Source organism: Musca vetustissima, unplaced genomic scaffold, assembly GCF_032173495.1.
Source record: "Musca vetustissima isolate MV318-11 ecotype Yass unplaced genomic scaffold, APGP_CSIRO_Mvet_v1 utg1901, whole genome shotgun sequence".
NCBI lineage: Eukaryota > Metazoa > Arthropoda > Insecta > Diptera > Muscidae > Musca > Musca vetustissima.
Genome location: NW_026881171.1, coordinates 48,740 through 67,300, shown reverse-complemented (window position 1 = coordinate 67,300; position 18,561 = coordinate 48,740). Strand labels below are relative to the sequence as shown.

Sequence of the window (18,561 nt, the reverse complement as noted above, 5' to 3'; positions counted from 1 at the left end):
TCCCTATAATTTCATTGAATGTATCTGTCAGTATAACTATTGTGGGGGGTATCCAAAGTTCGGCCCGGACGAACTTAACGCTTTTTCACTTGTTTATTATTTAAGCCGAAAATAATTTTTAAATAAAATAATTCAAAGTAGGGTAATATTGACCACTATAAAAAACGGGGCTTTCATGGGGAATAGTTCGTAATACAGGCCCATATTAAAAATATTTCTGCGAGGAGGTATTCTACCTCGCTTAAAGAGTTGTCAGAAAATAGAAAATAGGTTTCACATATATACTGGATTTTATGACCAATATTTTGGATAGCGGACCATTCAAAAATTCAAATATAACTATACAGTTTAGATAATACACACCCAAATTGCAAACAAGTGAACCTAGGCTTGAGTTTTCAAATTTTAAATATAAAATTTTATTTTTCCTAAATAAAACTTTTTACTATTATTTTTTTTTTATGGCAACTACTAACAATATCTTAAATTCTAAACAATTAATGTTTACGCTTTTTAGATGACGGTAAACCGCTGTCAAATTCAGATATTGTCAATACCCTGGAGGTGGGTATCATTTTTGCCAATCTATTTGGTTCGGGACGATTCAAATTTCTTACGGCTCCCGTTACGGTGGTACCAAAACGATGCTTTCTTGCCTTGCGTTCCAATTTGATTTTCTCGGGATCTCTGTTGAAAGAAAATAATAATAATAATTTTATTATATTATCAATGTTTGAAAATGAACATAATGTGCCATACCTTTCCGTGTATGTTAAACGATTTGTGGGCAATGCTGGCTTAGGCATTGTATGTTTCTTCACAAACGACGTGGGTTGATCCTTTAGACCGAAACTTTTGGCAAAATGACCCATATGGGCATTTTTCACATTGAAAATTGGTTTCAATTCCTTGGGGAAAGTGGTGTAGAATTTTGTCCATGACACAAATGCTGTAAAGGGAAGAAAGAAAAATTAAAATTTAATTCGGTAAATAACTTCGAAATATAATAGCCTGTTTTTGTAAAATTCCAAACGAACGAATTCGAGTGACTTACGACCAAACCTTTATTTATGCTTATAAAGGTTTTCTGATTCAAAACAAAAATACATGACATATTTTTCAAAACCAAGGAGTTTGGTCGTAAGTCACTCGAATTCGTTCGTTTGGAATTTTACAAAAACAGGCTGTAAATTAAATATTGGAATATAAACCTCATTATAATCACACAGTCTATCGAAGGAATTGATATAAAGAGCTAAATGTGACAATGGGTTGTATTGTGACTGCAATCAAGTTTGAAGATGAGTCCACGTTTAAACATATCCCCCAAATTGACGGTGTTTTGAGGACTTTGGAAAAGGGCTTTCAACCGAATTGACTGTAATTGGAAATATTGGTTTTCCATTGGTTGGAAAATCTTCGTCTTAGAAATTATAAACATCGCTCCACGAACAATGGGCAGATTAGGAACTTAAAGCCATATCAGTATCTATAGAATCTAACAAATATAATTAACTCCATATTAAAGGCCACTCATTCCCATGTCAGCGGAATATTTCCCCCCACTTTACTTCGTTAACTTTGTTGCTTACAAATTACCACGATTTTGTTGTCAATTAAAAAACTTTAATTTGTTTTTTATTTCAAAACCAACAACATCCAGTGGTTTTTATATAAAAACTCACACAGAAAAAAAAAATTATATTAACCAGCAACGCTGTAATCATTGCAACTCAAAAGGACATTAATTTTGTAATTATACTGAGGATTGTTTTTCACTCTTTTTCTGGCCGCCGCCGACGACCTGAAAAAATACGAAATAAAAATGTTTGGGGGGGAAAATCGAAATGAAACAACATTATTTTTCCAATTATAAGTTGCCAACCACACCATATCATCATAACATAGTTCGGGTGTGGGTAAATGAATGACAGCGGACAGTCAAAGAGATACATTTAAGTAACGAAAGGGTTGGTGAGTTGGTTGGGCCCGAATACATTTGTATGGGAAATTCTTCTCGTAAATAAATAACTGCGGAAAAAACAAAAAAAAAACGTTATTCACAATATTTTCGTTGTTGTTTTTGTTGTAATTCTTTATTAAAAAGTTATATTTTATTTTGATTGCGTGTATTTATATGAAAGGCACGACAGACAACGACAGGACTCACACACAGTCTATATACCGTTATGAAATCGGATTGGATAGCCACTTGATGGATAGATGGCTGACATATATCGTTGCTGATTTGATGTACAGGGCGGGGGGTGATGTTATTTCTCACGATGGCAATAACGGTGATGATAGTAATTAAGAGTCCATTAAAATTATTCCAAAGAAATAACGCAGGTACCGCACAACAAAACCCCAATATAAGTTTTGATTAAATGTCATCAAATATTTTATGGTTGTTCGGTGATGCATCAAAAAATGTTTAAAAAAATTAATGATATCGAAAATGACGAGTTTATCCCAAATATTGGAAAAGGTAATCTTCTTTCGCCAGTAGCCAAGTTTCCAAGACACACCATCATGGTTTCAAAAAAAAAATACTGTTTTGCAAGAAATTATGTACAATATTGCCAATTGGCCTTAATCAGCAATGACCCCTTTTACGGATCATTCTGGCAGCCTTAGATTTGACCTATACGTTTTCACGACAGAGGAATCTACGATCCGAAACGACTCGAGTCTTACTCGGCCAACGTCTGTCACCTCAGCTCATTGTTTAAAAGCAGTAGGACTGCTACAACAATTCAGCGCTAATATCCTACATCACGAATTAAATCCTTCCCTTGATGGTCGCCAAATCTACGTTGAGTTCCTCTGCCAAAATTCCAAATGACAGGCACGCAAGGCGGTGTCCTATCTCATTTTTTGTTCAGCATATATCTTGTGAAACTCCTCCCCCTGATATTTCAGTGGTGTCGTCGTACGCCGATGATTGTACCGTAATTTCTCCGAGCGTTAACATTACCAATAAGCACCAACATATTCAAACTATTTAGCCACAATTACTAAATTCTTGGAAGAGAGAAGGCAATATAGAACATGACATTTCTTTCGAAGGTAAGCATATTCCCACCGTCAACAATCCAAAAATTCTTGGGATTGTTTTCAATAATCACCTTCATTTCTCCTCGCCCTCCAATAACACCAACCAGAAAACATCTCAAAATAATTTACGCCTAATTGCAGTGTGTTTTGTCAAGATGAAAAGCGTCGGTCGCACCCAACAGGGAGAAGGGATACCGTTAGCAACATAATGGCATGCTATCTGCAGTGTCATCCCAACCAACACACGGTGATGGTTGATTCACCTCCGCGACACATTCATCAGGTGTAATCGTGAAGACATCCAAGACGACATTCTATCGGACGTGAACAGATCGTCGAAAGCGGAAATCATTAAAAGCCGGTCTTCGAAGCCATAAATGATTGAATTTGCAATAAAGTGCTAAACGTCCTCCTGACATTTCGGACTGTCAAACTCGTTGCATGCTAGGCACAACTAAGGTTCGGATATAGCAATGTTCTCAATTCCTATCGAGAACACATTGTTCCCAGAGTCCTAAATAGGAGCCCTTGCCAGCAAAGCCCTCGCAACACACATCATTTATTCAATTGCCCATTCGAACCATTTCATCTTCTTCCATGAACTTATGGCTAAAGTCAATAGAGGTGGCACAATTTCTCAAGACGATATTCCATCGGACGTGAACAGATCGTCGAAAGCGAAAACCATGTAATCTTTGCCGTAACAGCCGGTATTCAAAGCCATACATAGTTGAATTTGCAATAAAGTCCTAAACGTCCTCCTGTGAAACTCGCTCCATGCATCGAATCAATTTCTGAGTTTATTTATACATGTTCGTCTGTCCATGTAATCTTGTGAACAAAGTACAGGTCGTATTTATTATCCGATTTGGATGAAATATGACACAAGTCACATATTTGGCCTAAAGACGAATCCTATTGAAATTTGAGAAATTCGGTTCAGAGGTATAGCTCCCATATATAGTTTCGTCCGATTTTATGCAAATGGAGCACCATACTGCCAATATTTGACTAATTGAGACACATTTTGGCACAGCGTACTGACTTAAGTCCATATTGATGTATGCGAAGCTTTGTGGAAATCGATTCAGATTTAGATAAAGCTCCCATATATTGTTTCGTCCGATTTTATGTAAATGGAGCACAAAACTCCCAATATTTGTCCGATTGAGACGAAAACTGTGCTGGCATTTCCCTTTGCCTTTCGCCCTGCCACTATTGGATATCCAAGAAACGGTTGGTTCACTGAGGTCCAGTCATCTATTCGAAAGAGGCTTAACCATATGCAACATTTTATTCAAACAATGTCCAATGTTGCAGCACTTCAGATCGTTTATTCCGTTTTTTCTTCGCGACTCTGGCATCAAAGGTGTTTTAATAACGGTGCTCTAGAGTTATGTTTGTAGAATTATCTGAAACCCGGCGTTCATATGTGGCATCCAGGAGTGATAAAATCGAGCTGTCTTCTGATGGAAACATTTATCGTATAGTGATCTGATCACTTTCCCTTATTCTGTCAATTTACTCTGCCAGCCTGCCTCTGGTTAATATCTAATACCAATGCCGGCGGTAAATACATATTAAGCAGATCATATGGAAAACTATGCAATTACGGATCATCAGCATGGGTTCCATAACTTATGTGCACGTCATCTTCGCGCATATAAGACGAGGACTAAACCAGAACCGGCCGTGCCACAGAGCGTTGTTTGTAATGCTTGACCTATCAATAGCCTTTGATACGTCAATCATGCCATACCGTTCGAGAACGTTGAGAATACATTTATCCGGTCAAATTCGAAACGATGGATACTTCATTATGTGTGGGAATTTCGGAAAAAGAAGAGAAAGCTCCGCAGAGCGATATAGGGAGTCGGGTGGACACAGTGTTTACCACATGAACCAACAAACTAGCACTTTAAATCGTCTGCGTAATCGTCTGCTGAGCTTATGTCGCAGAGAATAAAACCTTATAGAACTTTTATAATGGGATTGGTCGACCAGTGTTCAGATATACGTTGCAGTGTAATGCGCCTAGAATTCCCGCAAAAGAAATGAATTTTAACCTGTCGCCTGCATCAGGAAACGAAAAACCTTCCCTTACGTCTAAATATAATATGCTTTCGTTGCAATGCCTGTTTGGGTGATTCAAACCGATCAATTTTAACTGACATATAGTGGATCTACATGCTTTGGAGAGAGATAAGTCCAGTGATAAAAAGATAACCTTTAGATCCGGAAGCTTATCGATTATTAAATCCATACAACCAAAGTGGTGTTCTAAATTATAAACACGACCTAGTTTAACGGTATTCCTTTCCGGGTTTCAACAGGTTTGAATTGAAGATTTCAAAACTCGATATCGACTGTTTTTCACAGTTTTCATCGGGTTCACTTTGTGGCAATTTTGTAGAAAGACAAATTGATATAAAGTACTTCCAAATGACTCACTGGACTTTCCTGCTTAATATAGTAATTGTGATGAAAACAGGCAAGCCTTGAAAATATATTCAGATTCAGTAATGTTTTATTTGTTTTAACTTGGAACTGTTGGGCGGAAGCAAGACATTTTAATAAAAATTGGTCCATTTTTCTTACAGCCCTGCTATAACATTATCGCTCGATTTGAAGCTTTTATTCATATTTTACTAAGATTGGCGTTATTTTGACATTTCAGTTGATAATAGCATCAACTGTTCCACTCTTCGAATTCCAGTTCATTTTATATTGAACTCTAAAAAACAAAGCCAAAAAGATATTTCATCTGTTTCTCCTTAAAACTAATTCAATTATTGTGCATTTTTGCAGTTTCCTTTTGTAAGGACGTTGGCAAAAGTTTATTCGCTTGAGTATTTTTATAATGGCTTTTGCAATAAGAACAACAACAACGACGACAACAAGAAATAAAGTTATTTTTGCAGTTGTTTTCTTTTGAACGGATACTTTTATGGTATTGTTCACAGGATGTTTTTGCTGTGCTTTTAGAGTTCCTTAACGGAATAGAATCTTTTTGAAGTGTGTACATCGGTGTTTTATTTTTTATTTTTTTCGATTGTTTTGTTTTCATGTTGTGTTCAAGATGTGTGAAATCAGCATCAAAGAAATACAACAGAGTTATATATATATATTTATTTGTATGTTTTATAGTGAATGTATCAACGTGTATTGCTGCCAACCATTCATCCTGCTTTTCTGTTTAGTTTTATCGAAGCGAAACAATTGTAATGGATTTTTGATTGGTTGTACTTTATGTCGACATTTTGACCCCTCTCTACCTCTTCTTCGACCATTTTTGGTATTGTCTTGTTATTTTTTCGCTCCACAACGTCTTAAAAAAGCAGTTAAACTTTTAGTTATTGTTTTGTTTACTTATATTTGAACAGAAGTATATGAGTAATGGGTAGTTTTATGCGGAAAAGTTGGCTGCTAAAGGAAGTCTTTAGAACTACAAATATTTCTTGTGAACTATTATTTATAGTTGTTTTTATTATCAATTTGTTGTTGTTAGTTGTAATTCTATTTGATTTTTTTTTTTTTTTTTTGAAAAAGCATACATACGAAAAATATACAAATCTGAAATAAGCAGTTTAGATTCTTTATAAGCAAAGTTTATTTCGGTTTGGGAATGATTACTTCAAAGCCCAAAAACGTGTATGTATTTTCTAAACAAATTTGGATAGGTTGCCAAAATGTTGCACAGTCGTGTCTTTAGTTTGCAAGCAAGGATGTTATACCATGTTCAGGTATACCCCTATATAACGTAATAAGTTTTTGCTGGTAACCCTACAATACACGAAGACAATTATTTAAATTTATGTTTGTTGTTATTGTATATACTAAATACATGTTGGTCAGCATGCAGGGTATGTGTCTGATATTTTGCTGCTAATTCAGGTAATTTAGAACGTGACATTTCCATCCATAATCCCAAAATCTTAAAGGTGGTTTTCTACTCGCATTCCAACTACCCCAACCAGAAAGTGAAAGCTAGTAATAAAGTTCCGAATGCTTTGGTTGGCACCTCCTGGGACAAGGATAAACAAACGTTGGTAGCGACACACTATGTCGCGAGTTCATATAAACAGCGGCCAAAAATAGAAGGAGTTATCGTAAGTTAATGCAATTTGGTACATGTGCTTATTATTGGCCTAAAGAGCAACTGACAAAAAATTAGGTAGATCGGACCAAGATTTGGTATACCTCCCATATAATGGGTCTTGAGAATGTCACCCTTTTTGGCCTATAAAATCTCAAACAAATTCAATGAAAATTGGCAATTTACATTTAATTAGGCCTCTAAAGCAACTGACCAAAGACTGGGTAGATCGGACCAAGATTTGATATACCTCCCATACAGAGGGGCTATATAATCTTTAATATTTAACCAAATTCAATGAAAATTGGCAAATTACACTCACTTATGCATATAAAGCAACGGACCAAGATTTTAAATACCTCCCATACAAAGGGTCTTGAAAAATCCGCTTTTTGGACCTATAAATTGTTTATATTCGCCCAAATTTGATGTAATTTGGGCGAAGACATGAACATTTCAGTAATATGTATTGTAATTTAGTTGTTGGCCCAAATTTCAGGTACCTACCATACCAAAAGTCCCTAAAAATTTAACTTTCTGTACTATAAAATCGTTGTAGGCAGCTATTAATTATAGTAGTTTTATTTTTGTTATTTTTATTATAATATATATATATACAAGCCGACCCGGCAATCGTTGTCTTGCATATCTATATTGTTGATGTATAATTCACATAACGATAGCCCAATTATTAAGTTATCTTTAAGATAGTGCTCTGAAATTTGCACATACATTGAAATTACACAGAAAGTGTCCGTACCAAATATCATATAATGGTAGCCCTAAACAGTATTAAAGTATTATAAAGACATTGACCGAATTTCCTAATAGAGTTGGCTATAATTAGGCATAACGAATTCCTGTGAATAAAAAACATCATTCCAGGAATTTTGCACTACAGCTTAACGTTAAAAAACGCCATAATTATTTCCAGTTCAATTTTCGGTGTGTTGAATTTCTTACTCCCGTTTTCCAACCTGAGTTTTATCGGTAATTAGCCTGTTCAATACGAATGGGTAACATCGGACGGAGGTTTTCGTATAACCTTCAAGTCTCTACGTCATCGCTAATTTTTATAAAATTGCTGGTTTTTTGTTTGTTGTTCTCTTTCCAGCTGAGCTTAATGATAGATTTTTGCAAAGAAGATATCTCGTATATTTCACTGTGATAAACATTTTTGGAGTCTGATATATGCGAGGTGTTTTGTTTATAAGTTCAAATATATTGTACAACGACTAGGCATATAATCGCCTGATTTGATATTTCCCGTGGCATAGCAACATTTCAGGTACTTTAAGGAACAACATGTTCAGAATATCCTCAATGGACACGAACTTGATTTATAACCTCTTCTGATTTTCCATCCTTGCATTAGTCCCAAAATGTACTTGCATTATATGGACGACCTAAGTCAGGAAGTCTTCTCCTCGGCATCTCATCGTTATTAATTAATGACAAAATTACGCGTTTACTGAACAATAGTGTAACTATCACAGAGTCACTATCCCAAAAGATCACAAAAGTAAAGAAAGTTCTCGCTCACGTATCGGTAATCGTAGCTTAATCCTTTCAGAAACTTAATTTGTGACAAAATTTAAAATGTATCAAACTTAAAAAAAATCTGACAAAAAAAGCAAATTGAATGTATGAATCTACATTTTATTTAGAAAACATTTGTATGGGAAATATAAAAGTCAGGCTTTAAGAGATTTCCCGGCATTTATTCGATCTTTTCTCTCTTTTTAAACCTTCCCTGAAGCTCCACGAACATTTCAAGACAAGACGAGTTTTAGCGAGACTAACGAACAGGAATTAATTTTTATATATATATAGATAATAGATAATATTGTCTTCCCAAATGTACGATTTAGTATCATCCTCGTTATAATCTCGGGCCTTTACTTTATGACTGTTTAATTATGTCTCAAATGATCTGATAAATAATTATAATCTTCAAACTGACTGAAAATTTATTTAAAAGCTATATTTTAAAACCAATTCTTCCATATCTCCGCTTCGAATAACGTTTTTACCACTTAATTGCATATTTTATGTAAAATATTGTATTATTACTATGTTCTGAACCATCTTCTCCTTCCTATTTGACCCTCAATAACGTATTTAATTGTATATATAACATATTTGACCATTCGCTTCTAACCATGTCATGAATATGCCATATTTTTTCATAAGGTGGTCACCAAAAAAGTTAAATAACTCTTAGGACCGCAGGACCCCGCAGCTATTTTTTTATTCCTTAAATAACACACCTTTCACCACTCAAATAAAAAAAATTAGAGCTAAACTTTTTTTCTGCTCCACTAATTTCAAAATTTGTTTTAAAAATTAGATGAACTAAGTACTACAAGTGTGGACGACTGTATACTCCATATGATATCTATATACATACAAACTAAAGCGAATCCTAGTTTTTACATCCACAGCAACCAAAATAAACACTTTTATAATAACCGTTAATTTGAATATTCAAATATTTGAGCATCAGAAAAACACACCTATTTTTCGAAAATATGGTAAAAAATCAGTTTATAAATAATTATCAGATTTGAACCTTTGAAGAGACAAAACTACTCGACATATCGATATAAAATTTCATATTTATTCTAATTGGAGTGTTTTCTATCAATCCTCATCAAAAAATTTGTCCTCCGTGGTACTTGGTTTTGTTCATTTTTGGCCGCGGTCGTGACTCTGTGCGACATACAAGACCATCGGTCGTTCCATCCTTAAATATGCTGCCCCGGTCTAGATTTTTGCCTTAGTGGCACACAAACTACTTGCAAACTACTCAAAAAAATGCACTCCAAATTGCAACGTAAATCACACCGACGTCACATATCATAACACCGACCTATTGCTCCAAAAGACGCCAACAAGATTACGTTGTCAGCATCCAATTTAATTTCTTCGCGGTAGCTTGCGCAATCCGAGCCCAATATGATTTAAGAAGCCTACACTAAGGGGACCCACCATGTTATGGTTAGGATGACTCTATCTGATCTTGTCTGGTCCTCAAGTGCTGTCGGCAATCATGTTATATCGCTCTTCCCAGGTAATAAATATTAATTTTGGGATGACATTTTTTAAATCAACCCGAACGAGAATTTCTTTGTACAACATTTCGATCTTCTAAATCAATTGCTTGTGTTTTGTTCTTTCATATTTTTTGAAACTACACTGTGCAACAAGATTTTGATAACGTACCCAAAGACAAGAAATCGATATTTATATGTTTTCATAGTCCTCTTTCACTTTTACCCGAGCCTTACTCTTAAAACCTTATATTTACGAATAATTTGTATATTGTAAAGAATTCGCAGATTCGTTTAAAATATTTACCATAAATAATTCTTAGAATCACAAAATTTGTTATCGGAATCTTCAGATAATAAATCTGATTTTTGTAGATTTTTTATCAACCGATGAAATATAAGTGTATATTTTTGATATGTATATACGTCTTAGAGGCAAATCCAGCTTCAAAATATTATCGATATCTGTTAACGACAATTTTGAGACAGGTTATAACCCGAATCGTCCCCAATTTCATATTTTGGGTTCGATAGAAGAGCTTCCTAGCATGAAATATCAATCACATATAAAGAAATAGCCTTTATTTGATGGGTCTTAATACAATTTCCAACCAAGGGGCCTATTAATTTGAAATTTCGGGTTCGTGGAGAGTAAAAATGTTTTGCAGACATTCTTAAATTTCACAGGCCATTTTCCGTGGGTTGAAGTTTCTGGCCGAGATTTTTTAGAACTTAAATGGCATAATAGGAAATATTTTCCCCTAGAACAATGATTACTGATTAAATGATTTTAAATAACGCATATTTTTAGGGGTTTAAAGTAAAACCTTAAAACCCTCCGTGTGTTGCAAAAAGGAATTAGCTTAGACTTCATAAGTCCGAATACAACTCACCTTTACACGCCTTTTCATGCATTTCCTTATCATCGGCTATAAGTTCTTGGAATTTGTGTTGTAAATTTGAGGCGGCTTCTTGCACAGTATTTGCTTCATCATCGGCATCATTGAGAGCCTTTAAATATACATCCATATCAGCTTGAGATATTCTATAAAAGAATAAAAAACTCGATTTTATAACTATGCCGATGAATCTAAGTTCATATTATTCTACCTAATGCGTTTATTTTCCAAATATCGTACAAATTGTACTTCACTAGGTGTCAGGAAGAGTACAGCACGACCATTGCGACCAGCACGTGCCGTACGACCTACACGATGTACAAAATCGGCCGTTTTCTGAGGTGGTGAATATTGTATAACCAAATCGATTTCGGGGACATCGATACCTCGACCAACAACGTCCTAAGAGGAAACAAATAGTACAATTGATAAAAATATCGATAGACTTGCATTGTTCTTTTACTTACTGTGGCCAATAAAACTCCCGATTTACATTCACGGAATCCCTTGAAGACACCCTGTCTTTCAGTTTGGGACATGGAGCCATGTAATCTTGAAAACAAAATAAATATGTTAGTTTTTATGCTACCAACTTTAATGTAATGAGTCATCCTCACCTGAAAAATCTTAAACCCTTCAGTAGTGGCTCATCAGAATCATCATCCGAATCTTCTTTGGCCAATTCTTCATCATCTTCATCTAGAATCTTTTGGGTAAGTTGTTCATTTAACAAATCATGATGGAAATTAACCATTTCCATTGTGCTCATAAAAATGAGAGCCTTAAATTTATCTTTATTGCGGAACTCGTGAGCCAACAACCCAGAAAGTGTGACCAAACGCAATTTAGGTGCTACCACAACATAACTAAGTTTCAAATTTTCTGGTATTGTCAAAATACCCGTTGAATCTTCGCCATCTAATACATCAGCAGTGATGGCTTCAATAGTTTCTTTATTATAACCTTCAGTGGTTTTAATGGCCTTTGTAGGATCCTCATCACTGTTATCAATAAATATGGGATCATTCAACGTTAGACCTGCCAATTTTTGTACAGCTGATGTCAATGTGGCAGACAGTAGCATTCTTTGTAAGGGTTCAGGTGAACCACCATCCTTTGCATCTTCTTTACGTTGTTTATCAATGCCCTCAACAATTTGTTTCACATCACGTTCATAACCCATTTCTAGAAGGCGATCAGCTTCATCGAGTATGAGGAATTTAGCTTTACTCAGTTTGAATGATTCGGTGTGTAGTAAATGATCAACCAAACGGCCAGGCGTTCCCACTAAGATATTAATACCTTTGCGTAACCGGGCCTTTTCAGCTTTTCTACGTTCTCCACCCATTAAAGCACCAGGCACAATCCATGTAAAAGGTTTAACTAATTTTAGGAATAGTTCATAGGTTTGTATAGCCAATTCTCGAGTTGGTACTATAACAACAGCCAGGATACCACAATCACGGGTAATTTTTGGTCGTATTGAATGCAGTTTTTCTACTAAGGGCAAGGCATAGGCTAAGGTTTTGCCGGAACCTGTTTGAGAACGCACCAGAATATCTTTACCTGTAATGAAGAAGAACAGATTATTATTTTAATGTTGATCAATATTTTTTGTTAGTATATATTTTCGTAAGAAAAGGGCCACAATCGAACGGGGCCGACTATATGATATCCTGCACAAAACTGGTTATATGTTATATGCCAAATTGGTTATTTTTAACCTTAGTATAGTTGTTATATATATATATATATAGAATCTTGCCGGCCGGACAGACGTGATTTCATTGTATCATTGCTTTGATTTTGTACGATTTTGTAAAGGAGCTTTATATAAATATGAATCGATTTAAATTAAATTTGGCACACGTTATTTAGAACTTAATGCAGTACTCCATACAAACAATATTGATGCACCATATACATGAAATCTTCATCTAAATCTGTCAATTTAATGGACTATGGACATTGATGTACATTATGCATGAAATCTAATATGGAAAATGCACCTAAATCTGAACCGAATTTATCAATAGACTCCGTTCTTTATAAAGAGGTTTATATTTACCACACAAATCTCTATATCTTCATAGAGTCGTGCCTAACATTTTATATTATAACATACACATAATGTCCCTGCTTAAGAGGAACCCCGGCAGCTCCCTTCACTTATCACCCAACTTCATATGTCATTAATTTTCTTTCCACTTACCCTCCAAAGCCTTTGGTATTGTCTTCTTTTGTACCGTAGTCAAATGTGTAATGCCCAAAATATCAGCAAGATTTTTCACAGTGTGAGGATGTAAATCCAATGCCTCTACTTTGGTGTTATCGAAAATTTTCTCTGTAATTGGTTTGACAAAACGTTGACCCAATTCAACTTTTTCCGGTTGATCTTTGAAGAGGCCAATTTTACGTACGCTTGAATCACCAGGACGTTTAACACGAAAAGCATTATTTTTACGAGCCTGTGGATCTACATGACCCAATTCAGGATCCTCCTCGACATTGTCCACATTTCCCTCTTTGGCCTTTTGGGCTTCACGTTCCTGCCGTTCTTTTTGTACAAACAGATCAGCAGCTCTTGGTTTTTGATTTGGATTTTTAGAGAATTTTTTAATACCAGATTTCAGTTCATGATCGGACAAGGTACGTTTTTGAAGAGGACCATCTCCTTGGCGCTGTGACCGTTTTTGTTGTAGGCGTTCTTGTCGTGTTAGTTTTGATTTAGCAACCTGCTGTTTTCCAGCTACTCCAGTCGGAGCTGTGCAGATATTTAACATTAAATCACCAGCTAAATCTGTGGCCTTTGGTACTCGAGCATAGGATTCTAAATCAGAATCACCATCATCTTTACTGGGTTTTGGAGCGACAACAAAATTCTTTTTAGGCACTTCATTCACTGTGTCCGTAGGAGCTTTTCGCTTCAATGCCACTGATTGGCCATTTGCCGTTGTATCAACTTTTCTACGTATGGCCATAGATTTTGGTCTGGCTGGCTGTTCGTTTGTCTCCTTAGGTTTGACATCTTTAGATACTGTTTTTGCTGCAGTTGCTACCGGACGTTTTCTTGCCACAACTGCCTTTACTTTTTGTGTTCCACCTCCAAACTCAAATGAGAAGCCACTACTAGCCGATGAGTTTTTGGCTTTCTTCTTAATGGGAGCCGAGAGAGGTTCCTGAAAATAAAAGCATAATGAATAACAACACACCAATGTTTTACGTATTGCTCAACATACCTCAGGTTTACTGCGCATTGGCTGCTTTGCTGTGGTGATATTCAGTTCAATGGTCATCTTTCTTTTAAAAAAAATTACAGCTCCTTTAGCGTTTTTATTTTAAAATTTAATTAAATTAAATTACTTTTATGTGAGTCTAATAAAACGTGCTGTTGCTTCTGTTTGTTTGCACAAACATGTGTTATTGTCGCTTTTGTTTTGATATACACGTTCGCTTAAATCGGACGTAGTGACGTTTCTCTTTGGTATGCTTCTTGATGATAGTTTAAATATTTCATCAATAGATGCCGCTATTGAGATAAAAGTAGGTGTAATACTGGAATGTTTATGTTGGAACTAATTATCGATTTAAAATTACATATTTAAACGTATGTTTTATTTTTGAAAATCTGCTCCATCTGAAATGTCAAAATGGATTTATGAATATGATTTTAAGTGCGCTCTATCGCTAAAAAATGTTTTCTCCAATAAAAATGATTTAAATGGTATTCGAATATGACAGCCTTACCTAAAATTCAACTAGCTCGTTCGACGTTTTTACCACAAAAGTAGAACACATGTATTTATATGAATGTTACCGAAAAATTTCAACTTTGACGTACGTATTTTTGATTTTTTTTCTTTTGATTTTCTTTTGTTGAAAATAAAAACAAAACATTCAGGAATTTTGAAATTTCGAATGGAAACTAAAAATATGTGGATTAATTTAATAAATTTTCAATTTTGTTTTGCGGTTTTCATTATTTGCTTGAAGATATGGATTCGACGTATTTTGGTAATACGGCCGTACACAACATTTTGCCATAGTGGGGATGTTGAATATTTTTGTACGCCCCGTCGGATTTTAGGTATAAAAAGTTGCAAGGAGGAAGAAATTCAAAAGAGAATCCAAGAGAGCAGCAGCAGAGTTGCTTAAAAAAGTTGCATGTGTAAACCCAGACTATTTCGATATTAAAAATGCGGATAGTAGACAGATATTTTGTTAAGATTTTCCACCCAATTAGAAAGAAAATAAACGCGTTTTCTGGAAAAAAATATTGTTAACTAGAAAGGACTGAAAGGGTGTGACTTTGAAATCTTTCAGTGAATATAAACGTCGTTTTGTGACTCAATATATGAAATTACAAGGAAATCGTTTGGAATGGAATGTAAAATATACCATTTAAAGAAAGAGGGCTACTATTATAACCCTTGAATATATCTTCTTTTTTAAGTAGGAAAAATATCCTTCTGTTTCTTGAAAAGAATCAGAAGGAGAGAGGGGTACCTTTTTCAATTTTTTTATTTTCAATTTTTTTTTTATAAATTTTAACTGATATGCACAGATGTTACCTTCACGCTGAATATACATATGACATACTTTAAGTTAGATTTAAATATTTTATTACTGTTTAAATGGGCGAAGTCATAATGTTCAAAACTGTTGTACATAGTTAATATTTATGAAAGAATATAAACATTTTCATTAGGTTGGGGAAAAGAAATCCAATGTTTTTTCGGCAGATGTATGTACTGATAGAAACAATTTCAGATTTATGCTCGGTGGACGGTTGACATACGCAGTAAAAAAAAATATTTTGCTTGTTTTTGTTTGGTGCATTCTGTTATGAGTTACAGGTTGTTAAAAATTGAAAGTGAACAAAGATAAAATTCAGTACATTTTACGGGTTTTCTTTGACAAAGGCCAAAAAGGCAACCCAAGCGGCTAAAATTGTGAATGGGGTTTATGGTTCCGATACTGTAACAGCCAATTATATGCAATTTTGATTTCGTAGATTCCGTTCAGGAATTTTTTGATGTTAAAGATGCACCACGCGTAAGTAGGCCGGTCGTCGAAAAGGTCGATAAAATCGGAGAAATGGTCAAAGTTGACCGGCATGTTAGCATCGAAACATCGCCCAGGAGCTAAAAATCGACCATAAAATTGTTTTAAACCGTTTACACAAATCTGGATTCAAAAAGAAGCTCGATTTTTGGGTGCCACACAAATTAACAGAAAAAAAACAGTAAGGAACGTAGTAAGGTAGGACGGGCCGACTATATGATACCCTTCAACACTTTGGGTGTATTCAACAGATGAATCCTAACAGACGTCGTTTTTGGATCCATAAACATGTCATTCTGCAACCTATACTAAATTTTTCATTTGGTCAGATATAGAGTTGCTTCTTACAATGGGACAAAATTATGTAATCAATTTAAAGCCAATATCAATCCGGGTGTCCGATTGGATAAACATGAGTATTTTGGTGCACCATTTACTAAAAATCGCACGAAAATATATAAAAGATATATCGAAATCTAAACCGATTTCATCAAAACTTGTTATAGGCTAAGTTATACTAATTTCAGTATATTTTGTGCATATCGGCCACATTTTGAGTTCATGGTGCATCATGTACTTAAAACCGGAAGAAAATATATATAGGAGCACTATCCATATCTGAACCGACATCAAAACTTTCCACACGCTAGATTATATTAACTTCAGTACGTTGTGCAAAATTTTGTGTCAATCGGCCTAACTTTGGGTCTTTGGTAAACTATTTACTCAAAATCGGACGAAACTATATATGGAAACCAGGGACGTACGCAGGATTTAATTTCGCTACTTTTTTACTCGACGTGGGGTAGAAAACCTTCTTTCAGCTGATGCTGTGGTTAGCGGTATTGCTATTAAAATTTGTAACAATATATTTATATTTGGAAATAGATTTTCGTCACATACTACAAGTGGATTAGATGCGATTACGTCGGGGATCTTTCGCTTTCCACATTCAGATATTTTTCATAAAATTGTATGATTTCTTTAAAATCTTAACATTAAAATTTTTTAATTCTCGATAATGTTTTAATTATTTGGTCTGTTCCCGTACTGCAAGAATCTACTCGATTTGACTATTTTTTCGATATCATAAAGGAAAAAATGTGTTTCGCAGTAAAAAATAGTAGATTCTTGCAGTACGGGAACAGACCACTTATTTCATTTTCCAGAACTCTGCTTGTTATATTTACAATTAGTTCGTTCAAACATGGTACAAATAATGTGATTATATAAAATATTCGGAGTTCGAACACATTAAATTTGACCTGAAACTTCTACTTCTTATATATAAATCCAAATTAAATCTTACCATTTTCCCTGTTTTTTTTCCAACGATTCCACTATCTCTTCTATATTTGTACGCAATCATGCTGCTCAATCTATCGTGTTTCACAATATGAATGTAATCATTTGATAGATTTATTTGCTTCACGATATATCCTACCTAAAGTAGCAGACCTTTTTGGATTTTCTAAAGAATGAGCAAACTTCCAAAATTGCAAAAAACATACTTCAGATGCATTTAAACTTAATTTTAAAATGTGAAATGAATAATGAATGTATATCGCAGAAATTAATTTTGATTTTATAATGGTCTGCACTCCATTATATCTTTTGCTAAATCAAAAATGTTGCATCCAAACCAAAACTTATTACTTTGTTTACTCGGACGGTCAAAAATTATTTTGCTGTTAACCATCCTAATTCCACGTAGCAAAGGAAACATTTTTTCGACCTTTTTAGATACTTTGTCAAACATTTTATGCATATTTAAATTCATTCGCTTAAACCGAAAAGAATACAGAATTTTTCACTTTTTCGACAATAGTATTCTGGATGTATTCTCCAATTAGTTTTATTAACTCATTCCATATCCTGGGACTCAGGTATGTTGCATTTTTGGGTGTACTCTCCAAAAATTTTCTAAATTATATCTAACGATGGTATTTAGTACGCTTTACTTCCCTTCAATGCGATGTCTTTCCATTCACCCATGGTATAATAATAGTAGGTAACAGCAAGTGTTGTTGTACAAAAAACGATACAACAACCACATGGAAATTTGTTGTTGTAAGTTCTACTAGTGTCAACTCATTTGACAAAAAAATGTAAAGAAACAAAAAAAATATCATCAAATTATTTTTATTTTGAAAATGAAATATTTTCGAATCCTCAAAATAAAAATTGAAAAACATGAATGAAAATCGATCAAATTTATATTTCTATCGCTTCCACATCTTTCCTATAATTGAGCCATTGCCATATATATGTGTAACACATATGAAAATGCTGGGAATAGCGAGTTGTTCCTTGAAGAAAGATTTGCTTCCTCAAACTTTCCCAGCAGGCAGATTGAGTAAATTGAATACGGGAGCACATTATTAAAGAACAA

At 34.6% G+C, this 18,561-nt stretch overlaps 1 protein-coding gene across 1 annotated transcript; it reads right to left on the bottom strand.

The window, feature by feature from the left end:
- Positions 1-479: 479 nt before the first annotated feature.
- Positions 480-14,401, bottom strand: LOC133327198 (probable ATP-dependent RNA helicase CG8611). The gene is made up of 8 exons (XM_061535762.1): positions 14,345-14,401; positions 13,318-14,284; positions 11,723-12,671; positions 11,573-11,657; positions 11,317-11,507; positions 11,100-11,251; positions 760-949; positions 480-687 (listed from the first exon to the last, which is right to left on the bottom strand). Exons 1-8 carry the CDS (start codon positions 14,399-14,401, stop codon positions 498-500), a joined length of 2,781 nt encoding a protein of 926 aa, XP_061391746.1. The 3' UTR covers positions 480-497.
- Positions 14,402-18,561: the final 4,160 nt, after the last annotated feature.

Coding starts and splice junctions, on each gene's coding strand:
- LOC133327198 (XM_061535762.1), bottom strand. CDS start 14,401: ATGACCATTGAACTGAATATCACCACAGCAAAGCAGCCAATGCGCAGT. Junction 14,285..14,344: donor CAATGCGCAGTAAACCTGAG/GTATGTTGAGCA, acceptor TTTTATTTTCAG/GAACCTCTCTCGGCTCCCAT. Junction 688..759: donor CGTTTAACATACACGGAAAG/GTATGGCACATT, acceptor TTCTTTCAACAG/AGATCCCGAGAAAATCAAAT.